The 26,770-nt window shown below is 31.7% G+C and overlaps 1 protein-coding gene across 2 annotated transcripts; it reads left to right on the top strand.

Moving 5' to 3' along the window:
- Positions 1–1,747: 1,747 nt before the first annotated feature.
- On the top strand, positions 1,748–24,719 carry Imp (IGF-II mRNA-binding protein). 2 transcript variants are annotated; one of them, XM_070641004.1, is made up of 7 exons: positions 1,748–1,823; positions 14,776–14,920; positions 14,999–15,440; positions 21,911–22,081; positions 22,205–22,609; positions 23,028–23,742; positions 24,301–24,719. In XM_070641004.1, the coding sequence occupies exons 3-7, from the start codon at positions 15,325–15,327 to the stop codon at positions 24,610–24,612; spliced, it is 1,719 nt and encodes a 572-aa protein (XP_070497105.1). In that variant the 5' UTR covers positions 1,748–1,823; positions 14,776–14,920; positions 14,999–15,324; the 3' UTR covers positions 24,613–24,719. The 2 variants fall into 2 exon arrangements, with proteins under 2 accessions (XP_070497105.1, XP_070497111.1); XM_070641010.1 differs by lacking the exon at positions 21,911–22,081 and having other exon boundaries at positions 14,776–15,440.
- Positions 24,720–26,770: the final 2,051 nt, after the last annotated feature.

Raw genomic sequence — 26,770 nt, 5'->3', positions numbered from 1 at the left:
ATACTGATATGCTTAGATATAAGGTAAAATATCACGATATTATTCATAGCTATCCCTGTAAAATGCTTTAATCATTCCCTACCAACCCAATTAAAAATATATCCGACAATTGACAGGACTCTATTTTGCTTTTATTTCCTCAATTTTGTATTTAGCCTCCACACTGGATTTGCCTTCTTGATCATACTTACTTACTTACTTCGATGGTCGTACAGATCAACTGTGATCCAAGGCCTCCCTCAGATGTCGGATAAAGCTGGTTCTATTGCCTGCCAGTTGCCAATACCAAATGCAATGTTGTCTCTATCGACAGCTTCCTGAAAGGAGCTCTTCGGTCTAACATGAGCTCTCTTACCATCAAAGAAGTCTGATTTAAAGACCTTATTTAGTGGTCTCCTTGGTCATTCCTCTGGTAATTAAGCATTAGATTTTATTGTTATTTTGGGTGATATTCTGCATAGCTTCATATTGAATTATTTCGATATTATGTTATTCTTCCGGTAGAAGTTCGACTTTCCACGCGAAACTCAGGACAGATTATTTTTGAAAATAATACAAATTTAATGATTATTTCTAAAGTACTATGCTTAAAAACGAAGAAAAATTTAGCTCAAACCGGTGTGGCTCTGCTATTGACAGTATTTTATTCTATTCAATATGTTTATATGCTTGAGATTTCGGGAAACCTATATTCCAAACTAAGTAGATCAAATGAACAAGCTAGAGTCCTTGAATCCTGCAAACATCAACATTGCTTTTGATAGTTTTATTTATTCGAAAATAAAGTTCAAAAAATGATCAGAAACTTTCCCAAATGAACGAAATCAATACAATCGAGGATGCTCAATTTTGTGAGTATATTTCCTAGAATAATTCTTGTCGGCTCAGCACCTGGAGCATAAGTGGGTTGTTCTATCTCACTGAATGTCTAAAGTTGGCTTTATTCTTCAAAACCTTCTTCTGGCAGTTCGAAATATTTTGGACTTAAGCGTTCTGTTCTACACCTTCAGATCTTTAAGAATCCATTAAACCTGATAATATTTTTTAATATAATGGGGCATCTTGTAGGCGTTTGTATTAATGTTCAGCCCATCTCAATTGATTACTCAGAGAACTTTAAAGAGAGACAACTGATCTATTGTTATCAATACTTGGTGTGAGAGGACAATTTGACATATTTTCTAGTTATTAAGTAGATTTTCAGTTGGATTTGTCTAGAACGATTCATGAAGTAAGTCGTTAGTTGACAGTAGGTGTAGCTATTAAGTAGACATAATGTCAATTTGTCCAATCAGGAATTTCAAGAGAAATGAGTATAATTAGGCAGTAATTGTGTCTTAAATAAGTCACATTGAGTCATATTCTGCATTTCATTACCCAAAGACACAATTCTTCAGTAGTCCATCCAAAAAAAGATCCATTCAACTCTATTGAGAATATTGACAAACCGGCAAAATGTAGACATTCAAACCAAGAGTCGCCAACGAAACTTCATTTCATGCAAACATTTTCCAATAAAACACTCACCAAAAAACCAAAAAAATTCTACTCGACATTACAACAACAACAATACAGTCAACAACACAGTATATCCAATCGGAGAGAGCAAGTAGATGTGGAAAAACATTCAGCTCAACAAAATGTCTACAAAAAATGATTTTAAAGCAAAAAACATTGTAAAGCTAATTCTTTCATTTGTGTTACCAATTTTTTTCTAAAAAAGTGAAAAATTTTTGTACAAAACAACGACAAAAAAAAATTAAATTAAACATTTTTGGACATAAATTTGAGTTTTATTTGATGAAAAATTAATCAATTTAAAGGTGAAGTTAATGATTATTGTTGATAAATTAAAGGTTTTGTCCAGAACGATCATTTTTTTAATAAATTTGAAGTGAAAAAAAAAGTTGAAAAAAAAAATTTTTCATTATGAAAAATTAGTGAAAATTTTGCGGATGTAATTTGGACGGAGGATTTTTTGGATGTAAAGTTTGTGGTAAATTGTGGGATAAAGTTGTGGATTTAAAATATCATAAAATAAATAAATGTTCAATCTTTAATGGAAATAACAATGAAAAGAGATGAAAATGTACGCGGAATGTTTGTGTCACACGAACACGACTGTACAGCACATACACAGCCATAGCACCTTCAAATGTATTTTTTTTTGTGGACGGAGGGAATAAAAAGAACTTTTTTACGCACTTTTTCTACGCGCGCCATTCTTTGTGTCATTTTCCATAGCATTTCATGTACTTTTTTGTTTTGGTGTCTTTGAGTTTTTTTTTTGTGCTACGCACTCATGTTCTTTACCTCCCTACTACTTTGTGTATTATTTACGTTGTGTCATATAAGAAACAATTTGTGTCCATCACGAATTTAATTTTATCGATAAAAATGCTCAAATTCTTCAATTTTTCATCAAAAATTTTCAAAATCCTCAAAAAATCCAAAAAAACTCTCAAAAATTCCCAAAAAATCTTCAAAAAATTCTTTTAAAAATCCCAAAAAAATTCTTTAAAAATTCTCAAACATTTTTCACAATTTTCTACATTCCAATTTAAGGTTCTGTACCTTCTAAGTTCTAGAATCTTCCATAACAAGATGCGTGAGTCATAAAATAAATCGCGTAATTTTTGAGAAATAGTTGATGAAAATTGATGAGTAAGGAACAAAATAATTTGAAATAATGGCGAAATGTAGGGAATTTAAGGCATATAGTACATATTTTGATTTCAACATTATGTGTCATTATGCATTTTCATCTATGAAAGAATATTTGAGTCCTCATTTTCTTCATAGATCCTCAATTCAAATAAGAACTGTATTTTTAAGTAGAAAAGAGTTTATTACTCATCTTAGCTCAAACCAGAACAGCATAAGGTGTAGAAATGACTAAAACCCTGGCCCTAAGCCGGCTTGACTCAGGTCTGATGCCGGATTTCATCGAATCTGGTTTGGGGTCGGAGTCATGGATGTGTAGGACTATATACTCAGCCATTTCTACAATGTATGCCTTCCTAAAAAGTCTAATGATTGATAAAATAAAAGCGATTACAAGATGTCATGTAGATTCAAATTTTTATGAATTCTTAGTCAATTAAGCAACATAATCTTGCATACTCGAAAAACACTTATTTGCTAGTTAATTTCAAATTCAAACCCCAAGACCAGAGTGACCCTGTCTTGGACTGGTTTCGGCTTGAATCTGATTTTCGAAAGGATCAAAATCTTACAAAGCCAAAAGCATATTTTTGTGAAAAACCCCAATTTTCCACCATTGCCTGTAAATCAATTTTTCACAAATCCAAATTACTTACATTGTACAAAAATTTTCTAGGATTTTCCCACTAGAAACTGAAAATGTAATAACTTAATGTCAAGTAAATCAACACAGTAACATTGCTGTCCTATATGGAACACAAAATGATTAATAATCAATCGATTTTGTAGTGTAATGTCATGAACATTGTGTGAATCCTTGTAAAAATGCCAATATGATTGATGAATGATTGAGATGCATCATTTCTCGTGGTAATCGAATCCAGGTACTCATAAGAAGTGATATTAAGTTTCTTATCCTTTCGTTCACAGATTTGAATAGAATAAGCCGATCAATTGATCCAAAATCAGACACCAGGCCGGTGTGACTCTGATATAGTGTCAAATTTACACCGAATATGGCAATAATTCAGATCCACGCCGAATTAGGATCGGTTTTTTGATCGATTAATCGATTTGGGTTTTTGGGGGTTCACAAATTGAGGGTATTGCCTAGATATGGCTTGATATTGCATATTTCACTTTGCTCAGACATAAGTAAGAGCATTCAATGGTGAAAATTGAGTGAAAATTCCAAAAATGTTGATTAACTCGAGTGTGAGCAAGTCATCAATGCTAAGACACAAGAATTTACAAAATGTCAATGATATGCCATTAAAAGGTACATCAGAATCTATGCTTTCTTGAAATCCCGGAAGATTTTCGGGACCAGGACGGGATCGGGACGAATTTCGGTAGAAAGCATAGTCAGAATCAGAATAACATGATGCACTCTAACTCCTAAATGCCATTCACTTGCTCCCTTCCTTCCAAAGATTTCACGATAATCCGTATAATCATCCAAATGTAATCTGGTCGATACCCCAATGCTAGTATCATATAAGAATGTATGTTCTATATACAAACATTTACTTCTCATCTATGATAGTCTCTGCGTTTATTATTTTTTATTTTTTGGCCGTACAACAACAAGCAAGAAGAAAACGAAAAAGAAAAAAAAAAAACATAAGCGTAGTAGTTGAGTTGGAAACGTGGTTGCAATTCCATATTTTTTGTTCCTCTCGCGACACAAAAAAAAAAAAGTTTTCGGCAAAATAAAGGCACAATAATAAAAAAAAATATTTTGTGTTTGGTCCGGTTCCATCCTGATTGTTGGATTACAAAAGTGATTAAAAGTGAAATTAGTTTATTAGGGTGCGTATTAAGGCTGACAGGAGCTAGTGATGCAGCACAACGTAGAAAAAATGAGAGAAAAAAAAAATTTCCAAAGTTGAATGAACTTGTTCATGGTCCTTCGGAATTGATGATTTTTCTCTCAATTTTCTAGTTTTGCAATAATTAAATTAAATTTTTTTTTGAGGTTATGTTACATGGGAAATATTACAAAATAATTGATTTTTTGGCATGTCCAAAATTAAATTAGAAAAAATTAAAAAGTGAAAATTCTTATCAGGTTCAAGGTCAATAATCTGGGACATGGAACTTTATATCCAGCATAAAAGACTAATCTCAAGCTTCATAAAATTCCCAAATTTTTCTTTATGATTATTGAATAATTATGGTTATGTTGGTTCCCCGTCAAACGCGCATTTACGCACTTACTCATATTTACGTACCGAACAAGAAGAAGTCAAACTAGAATTTTTTACATAAGACATCGTATATAGACATGCTGTATATGTGTGAGTAAGAGTTGTTTACAGCACATATCTCCATCTCACTCTAGTCCAATTTTCCCCTTTTGTCAAGCATACAGGCACAAATCTAGAGATGACTATAATGATGAATTGCGCGGTTGTTTATTCGACATTTTTACTCTTTTTTTTTTGTGGATGTATTTGAAAATATGCCGGTCAATGAATGAAATTCTTTTTATTTTTTTTTTCTCATTCCGTTCCTTTACGTATAGTTGTAGAGTGGAAATGTACATAATGAAGTATAAAAAGTCACTCATATTAATCTTGGGAATAAGAAGAATGATAAGAACTTTTTTTTTTTTTTTTGTTTATTTTTTCATTCACAAAATGAACAATTTTTTTATTTATTATTTTTTTGATTATTTATTGAATTTTGTACAATTTTTGGAATGGCTTTGGGAAGGATTAGATTGGATTTTGATTAGAAGACGACGGATTGAGATTGATTGGAATTGAAACAAAGTGAACTATTTGAAACGGTTTAGTTTCAGTTCTCAGATTGAAGTTAGCAGTAAATAGGGAAATTTAGATGAAATGGGGTTGAAATGCTTACTAAGGGGCAATCAGCATGCTTTTAAAAGCAAAGTACGGTTCAAGACCAAGCTCATGTAGTACATTTAGAGTAGAGCATGATTTTTGCCTGTTAGACTCTGAAATCTGTTGAAATTTCCATTTATAATGCACATATTACCGAGGTTTCCCGATGATTGAACCAAACTAGAAAGCAAAGCTTGAAATCGACTCAAATTTCGTATAAAAAAGTCTACTCGACTCCATGTAAGGTTCAAGTCGACTTCAAGCTCTTCTATAAATTTCAATCATGATTTTCGAGAATTCTTTGAAATCAGGACTTCGAGAATGCTTAGAATCCAAGCACAATATGGCACTAATGTCAAAAGTATTTAATAATCCTCTTTACAATTATTAGCATGGTATTGTCTCTTTAAATCCCAATTTCGATGCATTTTCGAGATTAAAACTGACCCTAGATCATGATCGAAACCGAAATTGTCTTAAGCCTGTTCAATAATTTATGAAGAACGATGAGAAAAATGAACATTTTTGAATAAATTTAGCCTGGTTACTTGGTTACATAGCTAGGCAATGCGTCAACATAAGGTACATTACGCAATACTAGCTATAAATCTAGATAATTTCTAGGAAAATGCTAAAACTGCCATGATACAGCTTGAGACCCTTCGTAATACATTTTTCTGATTATTCTCAAATAGAAAATGTTGAGTAATTGATGTAATATCCGACATCAGGCTGGAATAACTACAACATGGTTCGGTTTGAATTAAATACTAAGTCAAAGTTGCACCGTGCTGTTGTTTGATTTTTGATCGATTAACCGATTTGAGTTGTTCTATTTCCTTCCTGATTAACACCTTATATCTATTAAAATTGACATCATTCTCTTGAGGATTCTCAAGACCAAGACCAAGTCTGTTGAGTCTTGAGATTTGCTAAGACCAAGATTTTGAAGAATTGCCTTAGAGTCTTTGTCTGAGTCCTGGTCTCGGTCTCCAAAAATTCATCAAAATCGAGTCTTCAAGCAACCTTACATCCCCTAATTCACCAACATTTAAGTCTAAATTGACAAATTTCCGCAAAATTACTCATAAAATTCCAACTTTATGTTGATTACTAAAACTCCAACAAAAAAAGCATTAAATTCATTCAAAAATTCTCTCAATTCAACACATTTTTACTCAAAATGTTCATAGTAGTTCAACATATGCTCCACATTTTTCGAAACATATGGATTCTCAGTAGACTAAACATGATAAGAAATGACTAAGCACTTCATTCATGTTCATTCATAACTTCATTTCATTGACAAAAAAAAAATTCTACAAACAGATTTTGTGACACAAAAAAGCCGGGAAGCATGGAAGTTTGGACTGACTTAAAATTCCCCTTAAAAGCTCTTTAATTTCACATTTCCGTTCATTTTTTTTGTGACTTTTTTTCTTATTTTTGGCCCTGCTTTACGTCACTTTTTGGTTGTGTTTAAAAATAGCAAAAATTTTTGTTTTGTTTTTCTGTAGAAATTATGTGATGATAAGATTCTTGATGCCTTTTAGAGTTTTTAGACGATTAAAATTACATGTTTCTAAGTTCAAGGCCATGTCGGTGGCTTATTGAAGAAATAGAAGGAATAGTTTGAATTATGTCGTTGGAATTGAAAAGAATTAGAGAGATTTAGGGGTTTTTGGGTAGATTGGTAGCTTGTTAGAGCTATTTAGGGCCCACATAGGGCTAAATGAGACATTTAGTGAAATCACAGGAAGCTCAGGAATCTACAAGTGCCAACATTTGGTCGATAAGCTTGTTTTCCTGAAAAACGCACCAAAATTGAGCTTCAGACCAACTTGACTCTGTCCTAAAGCCAAATTTCATCGAATTTAGCCTCAATTTAGAGTTTCATCGACCTAGTGTCGAGTTTAGACCGACTATCCGACTTGTGCCATTCAAAATGTTCATCCAATCTCATCTTCTGCTCTCATAATCTGCGTAACTTCACAACCACCTCACATGACATCAATACAAAGCCAAACTCAATATATTTTCAATTTTTTCCATCTAAAATCATCAAAAAGCTTCCTAAAATCAAGTCTTTTCCTAGTAATTTAAGCTATTAAAAGCACATAACAACATCAGCAAGCTTGAAAATGTTAAGGGTGTCAATTTTTGCACACTTTTATGCTAGCATTTTCCCACACATTAATTATCACGCCAACTCCTGCAACACCTTCTGTAATTGTTATTTACAGGTTTTTAACCAGAAATCATTAAATTTTGTGTGTGATGTTGTTGGCATTTAAGATGACATATTAAGGGTTTTGTATTAAATTGTGGGATATTTGATATAATTGATAAAATTTAGGAAATTGGGAATAATAAGAAAATAATCAGGAGGAAGGGATTATGCTCTTTGGGGGAGGGTTGGAGTGAGATTTTGATATGGATGGAGTCAAAAACTCGATTATTGGCATTACCTAATGTCCCTTACAACCAAAAAGACCAATTTTAGGTACTGTATTAGCATTTTTGTACCATGAAAGCATGCTTTTTGCCTGTTTGGGTGCGTGAATGAATCGTAGGCCCATCCTGCATATAGAAGTGTCGCTAGGCATACCAAGCAGAGGAGGCAGCAGAAGAGCCTGCTTTTGTTCCCTCCAAAATAGTGGAAATGACTCTTTGGAGTTCGAACTACCAAAATTAAGTCTACTTTGATTGTCAGGGCGGAGGCAAATTAATGGGATTTCAAACCATTTTAACTCTGCCAAGCCATGCATACGTACAGCCAAAAGCTCCCACAATACAGTTAAGCATCGATATAACAACTTTGAGTCCTACATTCATTACATTAGATGCTGTCTCAAGTCTTACAAGCCATGAATCACATTTGATTTGTAAAACCAACAAAAAGAGCAAGCTGTCGCAAATTTGCATCATTTTTCAATTCCAACTGCTCAAATCCTTTCCAAAAATTCAATTTTCTCACACAAAAATCTTCAAACTGTAACAATAATCCGTTGATATTCCCATTCATTGACCATTAGTCTTCTTATTGTGCCTGTAACACAAAAAAAGAATAGAAAAATCGTTAGTGACACAAATTTTTCGTTCATGACCAGTCAGCATCTCGTGAGAAATCGCGCCATAAATATCAATTTCTCATCCAGCAAGTCTAAGAAATTTCCATAAAATCATCGTTAGAACTGGAGCAAGAATCTGTCCATTCTTTTTATTTTTCCCATGGACCAGTCCATGAACAAAAGGTCAGAACCTTTTATCTTGCAAATTTATTGCCAACCCCAGTCTCTAAATTTTGTGTGTGTCAATTGTCCGGATTTGTGGGTATCGCGAGCACATGGATAGACTCTTTTTTTGTTGAATTCTATTAAAAACTAGCTCAACTTCTATTAAATTACCAAAAAATCTATTCAGTTTTACATTACACAAAAGAAGAATTGAAATTCGCGGCAGAAAAATAGAATTTGATAGTCCTAGGACATGAATAACCCCTCATAACACCGTCCAAATATTGTTAAGCATCACGTGATGAATATGAGAAAATAAATCTTTTTTTGATTTTGTGAATCTATTCAAATAAATGAAAAGAAATCTGTGAATTTCTATTAAATATATTAAAAAAAGGATGAAAATGAAGTCTAAAGGAACTGGAAATTCTATTTTTAATGAGACTTAAATTATTTCAGTTATGACAATTAGCATTACTATGGTATGGTCAATATGGCTCTTATAATATACTAGAGTATCGGGAGCGCCCGTGGCGCCCATTTTCAGAATTTTCAGCTTCAGAAAGCTTCATGTGGCATCACATTACACCCACATTCCCCCGATATCCCTCAATTTTCGGCTTCACATGGTTTCCGTTCTTGTATCAGCAATGGAATTGAATGATTATAATATAGATAATTATGGGATGATAGAGAGGGATGTAGAGGATTGCCAGGACTTTGGGAGCTTAAAACAGAGTTGACAAGACTTTGAGCTCTAAATCTTCAAAATGGTGTCTTCACTAGACAATTTATATACAAAAACGAGGGTATTTTACCCCTAAAAGAAAAACTGATGTCAAATTCCCTATAATTTCGATTTTAGTGCTCCAAATAGAGTCCAAAGTCAAAATACCCGGATTCTTACCTACTCTGACTTAGAGTTTAAACCAAATTTGATGAAATTCGGTCTCAGGCCAATGTTATGCCCATCTGGTGACTCCCAAATAGCACAAATCATTTAATTGATCTAAAATACAGCCCAAAACCGGCCTATTTGGCATCTAAAAGCAATTTCTTTGCCTGTTATGGTCCGGGACAATGACTTAATACCAGATTCAGTTAAAATTTACTCCAATGCCTGAGACACTTGAGTTTGATGTCGCATTGTGGGTCTATTAGGCAATTTGTGCTATTCGGGATAGATTTTTAGCCATCTAAGCTGTCATATTTCCATGAGAGCCTTAATCTCATTTATTAACATTATTCGAGTTGAAACAACAAGTCTACTTGCAGTTTTTAGCTGTACCTCATAGCCGTCGAAGAAAGGCCTTCAATTTTGCACGTGCCCTTATTTGTAATGTCATGCAGAGCTCAATATCGTGTCAGGTTTTGTATGAAAAAGTCGAAATGAGTTGACTTAACTTCAAACGATATTCGAATCGACTTTGATCTTTGATGTCACCAAATAATGATAAATGAGATTAAATGTCAAAGAAGATGACTCAACTATCAGTATCTTTTGTTAATAATTCATATTAGTCATTAATCGTACAGAACAACAATCCTAGTTGATCTTCAAATCCTCAATTTTGTTGAATTTGATTTCACACAACCGCAATTCCAGACAATTGCAGATTGCAACTCATTCCCAGCCTTATTCAAATTGTTCAATTCCTTCAAACTAATCCAGTGGTGGACAACCTTTTATTATTCGTGGCACACCTTTGTTGATAAGCCTAGATCAAGACCACACATTGGATGAATGAGCTTCATGACATTTTCCAAAAAACTTCCAGGTGTAAATGGGCATCATGACACACAGGTTGTCCACAACTGATCCAAACAAATCTAAATTTAAATACTTATCCGTAAAAATTCTGAGAAATTTCCAATCCAAATAATTAACTTCCAACTTACTCTATCTATCCACACACTGCACATTTCAGTGAACGGATTGAAACAATTTTTTTGTTCTGTATTTTTTTATAGTTTGCATCTTGCACAAAAACAGTGATTTTTTGTGATTTTCAAGGATTTCCAAGAATTATTTTCATTTGTTTCTGATCTAGCGAGACCCAAAATTTATACACACATATATGAATGTTGAGCATGCATCCGTATATATCGTGAATTAGAGCAAAATTGAGAATGATGAAAAACAACAAAAACAATGAAATGTGCAGGCAGAATTATTGAGTGCTCCAAAATTATAGCTTTCAGTTTTTTTTTTTTGGCTTATTTCGATGAAATTTTAAAGTTTTTTTTTTTTTTGTTGCTGGTTTTCGATTGAGTTTGACTAAATTTTGTATTGTTGTGGCTGTTATGGACGAGATTATGAGAGAGAGTGGATTTATTTATAGACAATGCATTATGAGTATTGGGGATGGGATGACTTTTTGGAATTTGAAAGTGGCTTTTAATAAATTGTGGCGGTTAAAGTCTGCAGGTCAATAGATTAGCGAGGTTTCGGTGTATTTTAGACTTTGTTGTGGATCAAGGCATTGGCACTCTTCATCAGCTTTCATTCGGCACATACAAACTTTCATCCCGATGAAACGTGTGTCAATGCTTTGTTATGGATGTCAAATTGATAGATTTGGGGCAAAATGCCTGAAATTTGGGAATCATGACTCCAACTTGGTCTCTATATCTGATCAAGTCTCAGTCTCGGCCTGGTTCCAGTATTGGTCTCGATTCTGTTGCTGGTTTCGGTCTCACATTCAGTCTCAATTAAAAAAGCAAATTCAGACTCTCTTGACGATCTTCTAAAGTCATAAAATGACACTTTTGGGTCCTTTCTGTCAATATTGCAACCATCATGTAGCCTTGTATCTCTCATCCCTTTGTTTCCCACTACATTTCAAGTTACTCACCCGATCCTTAATCCAAAGTTGCCAATTCAGGTTTGCTATGTTACATTAAGCAAATTTGGAAATGGCTGGATTCGAAGCGACAATTTTTGAGTATTTTGCTTACTTACTCCACTGGAGGAACAGATCAACTGTGATCCATGGCCTCCCTCAAGATCTTCGAGTTATCATACAATATTTGAGCTAGGCACCTTATCTATTTAACCAATAAGGCACTTAACCGCTACTCGGTTTTCTTATTTCGAGTGACTTGAAAGAATTCGGACTCTAAAATGAATTTCTGTCAGCTCTGTCATCAAAATTATATTGTCTGTAAGACTATTTTTTCTGATGAATCAAGCGACAGCCCCGGGAAGCACACGACGTAGAAAATGTCAAAATTCTGGTCACAGGCTGATTTGACACTATATTGAGGTCAAATTTAATTGAATCTGACATGGATCCAGAGTCATGATAGACTAGGACCGAATTTTCCAATTATTTTCAACTATTTCTACTCCGTATGCCTTTTAAGAGCCAAGAAGGTTTTATTGGCATTCCTATTACAGAAAGACAACTAAGGTACCTAAAAGCGGTGATTTGCCTGTTAAGACAGTCACTGATTAAGTCACTAATTCGTTAATTTGAGCATCCTTATTGGGACTAGATTTCAAAATATGCAACAATGTTGCAATAAGTCGCTACCTGATCAATTTTAAAAGATGCCTTCAAAAATCAAAATTAGAAATTGATTCAAAAATCTTCCCAAATAAAAAATCAATTCTTCATCTAAAATTGATGACGCTCAAAAATATACCATCGAGCATGCATAAAAGGAACGATTTTACGATTAGGGACATACAAAAAAAAAAGTAAAGCAATAAAAAAAAAAATATTAGAAAACTCTCACATTTCATATTAATGCGGGCAAAAGCAGCATGCGCTCGGGACTTATTCTAAGCATAAATTCTCAACTAATACAGCCACAAAATCCGCTCAGTAAGCAGAAACCCGAAATAATTTATTCAGGCACACAAATACATCCAAAAAAGGGTTAAGAGAAAAGACATTCCACATTTTAATTACCAAAAAAAAAATAAGCAGAACTTCCAAAAAAAAAATTTTAATTCTCTCAATTTTGGCATTTTTGGTTCGGGACTGAGAGCAGTGCTGCTCTCAAAAAAAGAGGCGAGAGAACAAGAAGAAGCAGAAAAAAAAAATTCTAAACTCTGCCTCAAAAATTCTTCCTTGCACTCGATTTTAGTTTAGTTTGAAATTTCATCAAAGTAAGTTGAAAAAAGGACAATTTTAAATAATTTTTTAAAAATTTTAATTTGATTTAAATTCAATTAAATTTAATTATTTTTAAATTTTTTTAAATAAAAATCTTTAAAAATTTTTAAATTCTTAATAATTAATTGAGGAACTGCTCAAAAAATTATTAAAGATACATAATCGAAAATAGCAGATGTTTTTGGAAGCATAAAAATTTCATTCAGTACAAAATGCAAAGTTTTTGTGTCCTTAGTTTTGAGCATAAAAATTGGTTAAAGAATTATTTTTGTTGTTTATTGTGAGTTGTTTTTTAGGTAAAAATGTTAAGTGGGGTTTGTTATGGACTTGTTTTTTTTACTCTGTCTTACTTTCTGCTGTTAGGAAAGAGATTCTGTCAGCTTCAAAACATTGAAGATTATTTCTTGTATTTGTGAATTAAAAGTTTGTTTAAAAATTGAAAATTGGAAGATTTTGTTAAAAATGTGAAAAATTGAACCAAAATTCTTTATTAACTTGAAAGTTGAAAGTTTTTTGGGAAAGTTGAAATGAAATTTTTATTGACTTTTTGACTTAATTTGTCAATTTTTGATTGAAATTTCTTCACGAACTTCAAATAATACTCCATAAAAATATTCAATAAGTTATATTCTTACTTATTCCCTTAACCGGCCTCATTGCCGGTTATAGAACGTTTGTAGACAGCTCTATCTTTTGATAACCTCTGCCAATTATGTTTATTGAGAAAGAAGTTAGTTTAAGTATCAAAATAATCAAAATTTGTTCTCAAAATTTCTAATTTCTAATTGCAACTAAATTTCTGAAATTAATAATTCAAAAAGCTTAAAATTTTAAGAATTTCTAAACTTTTTCAAAATTTATCACAAATGAGAATTTAAAAATCAATGAAATTGTATCAATTTCTAAACAATTTTGGTTTTTATAGAATTTAGAATTTTTTGGAATCTAAATATTTTCTGAAATTATAAATAGTCCAAAAATTTGAAGATTTTCATTAAAATTCAACAATTTCAAAAGGTTTTAAACAAATTGACTTACTTACTGTCTTACTACCTAACTTCAGTAATATTGAAAATTTGTAAATTTACCTAAGAAACCTATTAACATCCTTAAATCTTTCTAGAAACTAAATTTCAAAGCTCCTTTAATGAGTAAAATCAAGGCTTTGACACTGAATTTCACCTGGATGAAACTTCTTTGCTTTGGATGAAATCATTTTGAGTGTCAATCCCTTGAATTTAATAATTTGTAAATTACAGCAGTTTTTACTTAAAGATTGAATGTCTTGTTGAAAATTTCACAAAAATTTGTCTGAAAATTTTAAACTTTTAAAACATGTAAAATCATGAAACAGTTTAAATTTAGAAAAACTGTACTCTCATAATCTCAGTCTCAGTCTTGATATCAGTCTTGGTCCCGAAAATCCGGTGAAAAGCCAATACTTTAGGAAACTCTGTGTGCAGTGATCTGACGTATCCTCACTCGTTAAACAATGATTAACCGCGAATAGTCCCATCGCAGCTCAAAATATCTGAATATCTAAGATATTTTGGGAAACTTTACAAACCCCTAATTTACAACTTAATCTTAGAATTCGAAATTTAATAAACTTCAAAACATTAAAAAAATTAACAGATTTCAATCGATTTTGAAATCAAAAAGTCATGATAACAATTGTACTTGTTATCAATTTGTTATAAAAGTTTCCAAAACATCCACAAACTTTACCAAAATTCACAAACTTTTAACTATAAAATTCACAACTGACCATCAACTTATCCACAATAATCACCAGAACCTCAACAAATTAACATCCAAAATTCTCTCCGTAAATAAATTCTAACCTCAAAATATCACAAAATCAATCACTAATCCCTAACTTTCCATTTCTATTTGCAGGCAGTCTCCTGAGCAAAAATTAAAATTTTTTTATTTTCATTCTTTTCGTTCAACGAAAAAAAAAATCAGGCAGCATCAAATCCAGCACATATAAAAAATATCGCGATAGTTCCAATAAAGCATAAATCCAGCTTCTAAAGTCTCGGTCTCTAATTTCCTTTTAGTTTTTCATCTTCAAAATTAAAATTTTCCTCAAAAACTAAAAAAAATTTAAAAATTTTAGAAATTCAAAGTTGAAGGCATCAAACTACATCCCTTGCTGTTATTAATACACATAACGTAGTGGATATATACATAAAAAATAGGCAAAGAAACAGCCTTGAAAGTAAAAAAGTGAAAAAAAGTGAAAAGAAGGATTTTTTTAAAAAAATATAAAAAAAATACACACAAAAAGGCATAAGTAGACGTATCGATGTGTCCGTGAGAATTTCCGGAGTGTTGAGCATAAAAAAAAAAGTTTTTAAAAATTTTTGGCGTACATTTTTTGGACATAAAAAAAAAGTTTTTAATTTTTAAAAAAAAAATTCAAAAAAAGTTTAAAATTTAAAAATGGCATCAAACGCTGATCAATTTGCTGATCTTGAGCTGTCGAAGGAGGATCGCGAACAAATTTTCGAGGATCCACATGAAGGCGCTCAATCACATACACCACAAAATGGTTCCAGGTGAGTTTCAATCTTTTTTTTTTGCTTGTGTCTTTTTTTTTTTTACCTGCACGAATGCCTTCCAATGTCCCATATCCATACTTTTTAGTTCTTGTTACTTCTTCTTCATCCACACAACCTTACCTTAATGTGTATATTCTGTGATTCTTAATTTTGTTGTTGTTGTTGCTTATTTGCTCTCACAAATTCTCTTCCTTTTACTCTCTCTTTCTCTCTCTCTCACTCTCTCTCTTGCTCATTATTCATGTTATATTTTGATACTTACTCCACATCCATTTTGCGCGCCAAATTTTTTGTTGTTTTTCTCATGAAATCAATGCTTTTATTATCTGAATATTTATAAGATTCTTACATCATTAGCGGATCTGATTGTTACATCACACTATGTGATCGTTTATTAGTCTTTATGGGATATTGATGGTGTTGTTACTATGGAGATATGTGTTATGGAAAAAGGTTCTTGTAACTGACAATATATCAATGCTAATCCCGAGCAGTATAAGTTTGTTAATTGTTCTAAAACTGGGGAGTAGGTTGGTGTGACTCTGGCATGGATATAAACTAGATTTGACATAAAGTCGGAATCAAACAATTCTACTTTCTGTATGTAATCATGTAAAGGATTAGATATTTCTAGAAACGGTTCAAAATTATTACGGCAATAAAGTTGGGTTACTTATCACTGGTTTCTGTTTGTATATTACAAATAAAAAGGACGAAGAGTTCTTTCCTGATCCACGTGATACAGTTTTGCCACGGATTACAATATTTGGATCATGTTTATCTCACAAAGCATAACGATATAGAGAAAAGGAAGCCTGAAAACACTCAATGTTCCTACCTTATTTCATCTCATTCATTAATTTCATCACTGAGATTGTTAGGGATAGAACCAATACTGTCATGACTATCATGATAGTATCTGACATTTACAATAATATCAAAACTTCTATGTAGGCAATCAAATATCAGTTCTAATAAAAAAGTGCTCGAATTCCACACTTTAGGTTAAAGTTTGAGATAAATGTTTTAACGAATCCTATTCATGCTTACTAATTATTAGTTGAGATACCTTAGATACACCTAACAGCCGTTTTGAATCCAATTTGATCTTAAACGAAGATTCTAAATCAAAAATCATCAAATCGAAGACTCTCAGACAGAGTTGGAAAGCCTCTAATTTAATCTCCAGTGGAGTACAAATTCAGGAATACTGCTTAATCTGTTCCAAATATAGAAAATCACTAGTCCAGAGCTAGTCGAGTCTATTCAAGACTGGTTAATTTATTGCAAATGACATCCTTTTGCATTCAGTATTATCAACTTAGATACTTAATTTCACTGACAGTACAGGTCACTTGCATTTCAAAGCCTCTTTTAGATAGAGCCGGTCGCTGGCTCTATGGAAAGCTACTAATTGTAAACTATATGCCGTGGCAAACTAGTGTGTCACTCTAATACAGTCTCTTACAACAGTTCATCTCTCAATAAATACCTCCACACTCAAAAATATCACCAAGCGCCATTTATCCTCAAATTACAAAACAATTCACTGATCTCATCATCATCATAAATTCCACTCATTGCAATATGCCCAATGCAAACACATTAAGTCCACAGAAGTAGTCAAATTTCGTCAAAAAATTATAAACAAGCTTTAAAATGATTATGTTGACATAACAAGACCCCACAATGAAGCACAACTTATATAATCCATTCAAGTTTCGAGTCTTTTGATTAGGGACAGAAGACACAAAAAAAAAGGAACTAGCATCAAAAAAACCTTTTTTTGTGGCTGTTGTCAATTTCTAAGAAATTTTGAAAAAGCAAGCAACAGAAGCAGCACAAAAATATAAATGTAGGCACAACAATCCAGCCAGGAGCGGGCTTAAAAAAACGTGCAAAAAAATTATGTGAAGGGTATTGGATATTGACGGTGTATTTGTGAACGGAACCAATACATTGATATGCAGCATAACCAAAAAAAAAAAAAAATTCCCAAATTTTTTGCTTCTTTTTCTTCAATTTTCGCTTCTATTTTTGCCTGTTCCTTTTATGCTGCTTTGAGACCTTCGTTCGCTGCATTGCTGTTCTCACTCGTCTATGCCTTTATGCTTTTAGCTCTTTTTTTTGTGGGTCAGTGGATGAAAGTGTAGACTGCGGATATGACTGCTTTTTTTAGGGGCTAATTGTGGACTTTAATTGGTTTTGTGCATTATCAAGTGCACTTACTGGATGTGAATTGTGTCTAGTTTATTTAACTGTTATTTTATTTTATTTTATTTTATGCTGTTTTTGTTAAAGGGGTCGACTTTTTATTTCTTTTGATCATTTAAATATTTATTTATTTTAAATTGTGAAGAACTTTTCTTAGTCTCAATATAGACACTTTTATTGGGTGATGAATGTTTAGCTGAAGATATGTGGCAATTGAAAATTGTTTAATTAGGTCTGAAAGGAATTATAGACCGGTTGTTCAGGTTCATCTGGCATTGATGGGTGAACAGATCAAATGAGATCTTTGAGGACACTAAGATTATGCTTAATGATTGGTTACTGTCAATCTAATGCAATTTAAGCTTATGTCTTCTAATTGTCAATTTTAAGTGCAATATCGACGTAATTGACTGATTCTTTTCATTTTTACATCCATATTGCAAACTTAAATAGCAAAAATCAAGCCATTTGCCGAATGGGATTCATTAACTATTAAGATTATTTAGATCCAGAACTGCGTTCTTAATTCATTCATGCATTCAAATTATCCATAAATTATTTGAAATATTATTGAATGAAATTCGTATTTTTCTGTAGAAAACTCATTTTTTTAACCAAATTTAATGGTATAACTTAACCGAATTATTTGATTAATATGAAATTTTAACTAAAGATGCAGCTTGCTCACTGAATTGTTTGCTCTGACAAGCAATTTCTTAACGAATAAATTATTGGCAAGTAAGAGTAGATCTATCGACTTCAGTTAACTGTTTTTGAAAACTGATCTTAGTTTTGCTTGATGAAGGATAAATTCCTAGTTTTAAACACTAGGTAATTAGGATTTAAGCAAATGATCTCTATTTCATACAAAAAACTCCACATAAGTAACAGAAAAAGCCTGAATGAGCTGATGATGATTTTTTTTGAATGAAAAGATCATCAAATATCGGCCAACATGACTTTGGTGGTGAAAACACAAAATTTGCTGAATCTAGCTTGAAATCAGAGTCTTACGGACTTGGGGACACAACTTTTTGATGCCGTATGCCTTTTGGGATAGTGCATTTGATAGATTATAATAAAATTCAATGAAAATATTGTGAGAGTATTTGGTAGATGAAGAAAACAGTTCATTCAAGACAGTTTAATGTTAATCTGTATATTTTGGCATATAAGTATGTTATTGTTTATTTGAACTAAAGATTTGTCCCGGAAAATCATTCTATTTAATCCTACAATTAAGAACCCAAGTTAGAATATTAAGATTGTTTTAGAATTATCTTATATTGTGATCATATTGTTCTGTAAAACCGATACCAGTTTCTGGAAATACGAATTATATTTCCTTCAAATTCACGTTTTTCCACAATTTTTAAGAAAAATCTTTGAAAAATCTTTGAAAAATCCTTTCTTGATATTCAGGTTTCAAATTCTCCATATTTAGTACAGATCAATTGTGATCCATGGCCTCGAACTCTAGCATCTTTGCAGATTATTCTGTTTGTACATTAAATAATCAAAATTTACCTATTGAGTTCATAGGTAAACTCAATACCTTTCAAAATAGCCTAATTCAAATGGTAAACATCCTCAAAAATAAATTCCAAATTCTCTCAATACCTTAACATCCATCCATTGTCCATAGTTCATCTCAAAAAAATCTCAAAAAAATAAGGTTAATAACACAAAAGTATAATAGAAATATTATTATATAAGTTCCTGTAATTATGCTTCTTATTGCTTCCATTTTTCAAAAGTTTTCTTCTTCTTGGACATTCAAATCACAGCTCGCAGGCACAGAAAATTAAAAAAATATTATTTACATATCCCATAACTTATTCAATTATCTATGACTGAATAGGAAAGGATCCTCATTCAAGGCAAATTTATTTTTATGCTGAAAAGCAGCAACAAGAAGAACTGAATTTTTTTTTGGCAAAAAAACCGCCAGATGGAATTGGAATTGAGCATGTAAAAATCTGTGCATGTATGTGCTGCTCATTGATTTAACATACACAAGGCAAATTGCCATTGCTTCCTTAACATGCAGCACATGTGAGTGAAAAAAGGCGGAAGAATTTGAGTATTTTTGGGAAAGGATCCTTTAAAGGCACACAGGTTTGCCAATGGAAATCAAGTTTTTATTTTTAATTCCGCGTGTTCCTTGCTTTATGTCTCATAAATCATCAAAAAAATGTATTTCCTTATTATGCTGCATCCTTTACTTACCGTTCCTTAACCACTTCTTATTGACATCAAGTCAGTATCATCTCTCGATGTTGTAGCTTGTTTTTTTGCATTGTTGTTGTTGTTGTTGCTTATTGTAATGAAGTAATTTGATGCGGAAATGTTAACAGCTTTTTGATTTAATATTATTTAATATTTTTGCAAAAAAAAATTCCGTGTCAACCCTTCGGATTTATAAATGACAATTATGAGATATTGTTGGCTGTTAAGCATGACTTTGTGATGGAAATTTGAGAATTTTATGAATTTTTATTGGAATATTATGCTGATAAATTCATGCGTTAAACCCTTGGTTGAGATTTGAATTGATATGATAGTTTAATGAAATAGTAATGAGGAAATGAATCAGGAGGGTAATCTGGGGAACTTTTTGGGAATTACTTCACGCTAAAATATCATTTTTAGACCATCTTAACGTTTTAAAACAGAATCATGAACCAACATTTGGGCTTAGTGAAATTTTAAATTCTGTTTCTCTCTAAATTTTACGAAACTTCTGAATGAACCAATAAGAGTCGCTTTTGAGCTCAAAATCTCACCTAGATCACAATGCTTCATAATTTAACCATTGCTTAATTAGAAATAAACCAAAATGCCACCGAAAATTCATTGAATTCATTAAAAATTCATTGAATCATTGACCCTTGTGATCAACCAAAAACAATAAATTTTTAGTTATTTTACATGTCATTTGTTCCAAATTAACAAACAATCTAGTTAGCTACTTACGGATCACTCATTAATAAAGTCTATGTTTTCGAATCTCGGATTAGATGGACGATCACAAATATCTCACCGATCAATTAATCGATCAAAAATATTCGGTCCAAGTGATTCTGACTCTGACTTCCAAATTCGTCTTAAATCCTTCACCATGTAAGAGTCATGTTGATCTGTTGCTTGATTTTGGATTGATTAATCGGTTTAAATAATTCAGGTAACATCTTTTTTGGATTTTCGGATGTTACTAGACCCAGTTTGACTTTCTACAGTTTTATGTATCCTCAGAGTCCATTTTGCTCAGTCACAAGCCTTATCAAAATGCTTTTGTATCAAACAGCTCATTTCTGTCAGTAAATATATGTAGACTGTTCTGTATTAATCAATTTGGTCAATTCAAATTCTTTGATAGTGGCTTGTTGAATTTCAATTCTACTCCAGGTTCCTTAAAGTCATATTTCACCAATACACCACAGTTGAACCAATATTACAAAACATACGAAAATTAAAGAAGTAAATCCTATCAAATTTTTATGCCTAAAAGTTATTTTCCTTATAACCAATCAATAAATTTCCTTTAAAAATGCATGAATTTTCAAGTTTTGCAATTAAATTAATGTAAATTAGGGTTCCATCAAGAACCGTAGGCCTGTAATTCCTGCAATTTAGAATCACAGGCCAGCAGTATGTGGCTCTTTTTAATAGTTTGTCCAAGGTTGCTTTGACTGGATAACTTGACATTAATGTCTATTTAATAACTAGGCGATTGACTAATGACATCATTTATGGAACATTCCGGACAAAATGTCATTAGTGGTCATGTAGGTCAAGTTATTAATTGGACATTAATGTCAAATTGTCCATTCGGGTACAGGTCTGTAGTTTCGGACGAATCTTAAAGTTTGTTACAAAATCCCAAAAATTAAATGCTCAACTCCAAATTAATTTGTAAAATTATCAAGCATGTCTATATACTGCATGACTATAAAATGTGAATGAACGACCAATCGCTGTAGCTTCAAAATTCAAAAAAGTACGAAAAAAAATCCTTTAAATAAATTTGCACTTTTAAATGTTCCATATGGCTCATAAATTTATATATATTTATATATCCTTTAAATGCTAGTTTCCATCCATGCATTTTTATAATTTATTATTTATCATCCCAAATTAAAGCAAATTAGAATCAATGTTTAGTTCCTTAAAAAATGTTTCAAAATCGTCAGTTTTTTTCGTCATTATTTTTATCTTTTTCTTTTTCTTTTTTTTTTTTTCTTCTCGCTCAGTTCAACGACAAAAGTTGTCATAAGCGGAATTCCGCATCATGCAAATTTTAGTGATGTTGAGCCATTATTGAAGCAGTATGGCAATGTCGAAGAATGCGATGCGGTAGCGAGTAAAGATCCGAAAACTCAAACCGTTCACATCACTTTTGAGTCATATGAGCAGGCGCAAAGGTTTTTAACACAAATCCTTGACTTTTTTTTTGCAATTTTTTGTTCCTCCTTGTTCCTTACTACATTCCCGTACCTAATTTATCAAATTATTAATCCTTATCTATTCATTACCTCCAATTACAGAGCTGCAAATGGCCTAAATGGTGCTGATTTTGAAGGCAGTAAACTCTCAACGGAACTACTGTTTGAAAATAAATCCCAATCCGGTGTCGGTCCATCATCGCTACAAAAAAAGAATCAAAAAGGTCGTACAACATTTGGTGCTGCAAGTGGACCGGGACGTCAAACTGACTTTCCATTACGTGTACTTGTTGCTAGTGACATGGTTGGTGCTATTATTGGACGTCAGGGTAGTACAATAAGGCAAATTACTCAACAGTCACGTGCACGTGTTGATGTACATCGAAAGGATAATGTTGGATCATTGGAGAAGGCAATTACGATTTATGGTAATCCAGAGAATTGTACAATGGCCTGTAAAAAGATACTTGAGGTTATGCAACAGGAAGCTAACAACACCAAGAAGGGGTAAGATATTGTTTTGAGTAATTTTGGGCATTTTTTACAATCTGGCACATATCCGACTTATTTCTGGCTCATATCCGACTAGAATCTGGCACAATTCTGCCATAAATCTGGCATATGTTTTTCAGATATGTGAAAAAAATGTCCAAAATTAGATCTGGTTCGTATCCGACTTTTTTCTGGCTCATATCCGACCAAAATATGGCACATATCTGCCATATATCTGGCAAATACTTGCCATAAGTCTGGAATATATCTTCCAGAAATATGAAAAATGTCCAAAATAAATCTGGCTCATATCCGACTTTTTTCTGGCTCATATCCGACCAAAATATGGCACACATCTGCCAGATATCTGGCAAACATCTAAAAATCTTTAATCTAATTCAATAATTAATTCTTATTTTCTTTCTAATTTTAGTGAAATTTGCCTAAAAATTCTCGCTCACAATAACCTAATCGGACGTATTATTGGCAAATCGGGTAACACGATTAAGCGTATTATGCAAGATACAGACACAAAGATAACTGTTAGTTCAATAAATGATATCAACAGTTTTAATCTTGAACGCATTATAACGATTAAAGGATCAATTGAGAATATGTCACGTGGTGAGGCACAAATCAGTTCAAAATTACGACAAAGTTATGAGAATGATTTGCAAGCATTGGCACCACAAAGTATTATGTTCCCCGGATTACATCCAATGGCAATGATGTCAACGGCTGGTAATGGTCTCGGCTTTCCCGGACGTCCAAATAATGTTTTCCCATCAACAACAAGTTATCCACCAATGTATCAAGCAACTGGTATGACTGCCGTACCCGGTGCCGCTGATGTACAAGAAACTACTTACCTCTACATACCAAATAATGCTGTTGGAGCTATTATCGGTACAAAAGGCTCACACATCCGTAATATTATTAGATTTAGTGGTGCAAACGTTAAGATTGCACCATTAGAGGCTGATAAGCCAGCTGAACAGCAGACCGAGAGAAAAGTCACAATTGTTGGTACACCAGAAGCCCAATGGAAGGCACAATATCTTATATATGAAAAGATGCGTGAAGAAGGTTTCGTTAGTGGAACTGATGATGTACGATTGACTGTTGAGATCCTTGTACCAAGTTCACAGGTAAGATTAAGTCAAGATTTGAGTTGTGGGGGACGGGATGACTTCAATTTGGAGGTGTTTTACACCTGGAAGTTATTAGATATGCCATTAACCATATGCCATGTGTTGTTATGGTTAAAGGCAATCCATGACTTATTACCAGAGTGTGCCGTGGGTTGCCAATCATTGCTCTAGTGCAGTATGGTCCAACCCATATACACCTGGAAGTTTTTGGAAATGTCTTGAACAGTATGCCGGGTGTGTTTATGGTCATAGCTTACCACTAGAGTGTGCCATGGCTAACAGGCTGCTGGTCATTGCTCTGGTTCAGAATGACCCAACCCATTTACACCTGGAAGTTTTTTAAAATGCCTTGAACCGTTTATCGTGTGTGGTTTTGGTTGTGGCTTACCACCAGGATGTGCCATGGCTAACAGGTTTCCAGCCATTGCTCTAGTGAAGAGTAGTCCAACCCATATACACCTGGAAGTTCAAATTCCCAATTCCCCACCAACTCTAGTCCTAATAGCTATTAATTATGCCATAAATGAAACTAATCATGTCCATGTCAATCCTTAGGTCGGCCGCATTATCGGTAAAGGAGGTCAAAATGTACGAGAATTGCAACGCGTGACGGGCAGCATAATCAAATTACCAGAACACGCGACATCTTCCACCCCAACAGTCGATGAAGAGACCACTGTACATATAATTGGTCCATTCTTCAGCGTTCAATCAGCTCAACGTCGTATCCGTACGATGATAACCATTACAAATCCTCCACCAGCCTCAGGACGTCCAAAGGCATCATCCGGTCAACAGACGCCGCAACAACAAGCCGCCCCATCAACACCACAATCAAAGTCACAGAATCAATCGAATGCATCTTAAATATCTTCAAAATACACAGACATAAAAAATGAATTAAAAACAATATCCGCAGCCAATTTTTCTCAGCCAAAATAAATCGTCGAACAAAGAAAAGCAAAAAAAACATTCGCAAAAATAAAAAAAACTTATTAAAATTTGACAATTTCTTTTTAATTTTTGATTTTTAAAAAAAATAATAATGTATAATCTCATGATATGAAAAAAGGTTTAAATAGTTTTTGAGATTAATTAATTTTTTAATAATTTTTAAATAAGTTTTAAAAAAATTTAAATTTTTTAAATTTTGAAAAAATTATTTTGTTAAAATTTGAAAAAAAAATTGAATTTTTTGAGTTTTTTTAATATTGAAAATTTATTTTTTTAAATTTAAAAAATATTAATTTTAAAAATTTAAAGAAATTTTTTTTAAACAGTAAAAAAATTTTTTTGAAAATTTAAGAACAAATTTAAAAAAAAAAAATTGATTTTTCAAAATTTGAGGAAAAAAAAGTTTTAAATTTTAATAATTTTTTAAATTTGAAAAAATTAATTTAAATTTAAAAAAATGGTTTTCTAAAATTTAAAATAACTTTAAAAAATTTAACAGAAAAATAGTTTTAAAATTCAAAAAATAACTTTTAAAATGTTTAAATAATTGTTTTTTTAAAATTCAATTTTTTTTAAATTTAGAAAAATAATTCTTTAAATTTGAAACTAAAAATTATTTTTATAAATTTAAAAAAATTTGAATTCTTAAAAAATAAAATATTTTTAAATTTTTGAATTTTTTTTAATTTTTAAAGCTATATTTTAAATTTGTTAAAATTATTTTTTAAATTTTTCAAATTTTATTTTTTAAATATTTAAAAATTGTTTTTTAAAATTTAAAAATTATTTTTGTTAAATTTTGAAAAATTAATTTTTGAATTTTTCAAAATTGTTACTTAAATTTTTGAAAATTATTTTTAAAATTTTTAAAAATCGTTTTCAAAATTTTGAAAAATAAAAAAACTTAAAAAAATTCAATTTTCTTTTGAAAAAAATTAAAAAAATTATTTTTTTCAAAATTAAAAAACTTGAAATTTTTTTAAAAATTATTTAAAAATGATTCCCAAAAAACTTATCAAATAAATCACAAAAAAGGCACTTTAGAAAATGGTAAAAAATGAGAAAACAAAGCAAAAGCAAAAAAAAATACAAAAAAACAACATCAAAAATTTATGAAAAATTAAAAAATTCATAAAATAATTAAGAAATTTGTATATAAAAAAAAGATTAAATTATTATCATGAAAATGGCTGACAACGTTAAAGGCCAAAATAGCCATCGCATGCCATAGCTTACCATTCACAAAATAGTGGATGCGATGGACATGAAAAATCTACCAAATATATGCCTTATTTATTATTGTTTTATCTTTTTTAAAAGAAATTTTTTAATGAATATTGAATATTATACCTTATTAAGTCATAATTGGAGGACATAAAGGAACTAATTGATGGAAAATTTAACGGAAAAAAATTTTCTTCGAATTTCATTTTTGATGAGGAAATTTTTTTTTTTATTGTAATGCAATTTGTGGTAAGGCTGATTGTGATTCTTATTCTTATTCTTATTTTTTTGTAAAGCAATTTTTGATGTAAATTGCATAAAAAATTTTATTTTTTTATTTTTTTGGAAAAACTTTTGTTTAAAATTTTAAAAACCGGTAATTTTTGAATTTGAAAAAAAGTTAAAAATCTACATCAGCATTTAAATCACATTTAACCAGTACAAATTGCTATGAAATTGAAAAAATGATAAGTTGAGGTACTAGATGATGTACTAGATTTTATGAGGAAAGATTGAGAGTTTTTAAGGGTTAGGTACTAGATTTTTAGGAGTTTGTACTAGATTCTTGAAAAGTTTTGTACTAAATTTTTTGGAAAACAGTACTGGATTTTAGTAAAGTTCAGTACTAGATTCTTAGTAAATTTCAGTACTAGATTCTTTGCTAAATTCAGTACTAGATTCTTAGTAAATTTTAGTACTAGATTCTTGCTAAATTCAGTACTAGATTCTAGTTGAATTCAGTACTAGATTCCATCAATATTCAGTACTAGATTCTTTTAATTCAGGACTAGATTTTTGCTAAAATTCAGTACTAGATTTTTTAAAAATTCTGTCCTAGATTCTACTT

Source organism: Chironomus tepperi, unplaced genomic scaffold, assembly GCF_022539635.2.
Source record: "Chironomus tepperi strain 1889 unplaced genomic scaffold, CSIRO-AGI_Ctep_v1 contig_13, whole genome shotgun sequence".
Classification (NCBI taxonomy): Eukaryota; Metazoa; Arthropoda; class Insecta; order Diptera; family Chironomidae; genus Chironomus; species Chironomus tepperi.
This window is presented reverse-complemented; position numbering and strand designations above follow the sequence as displayed.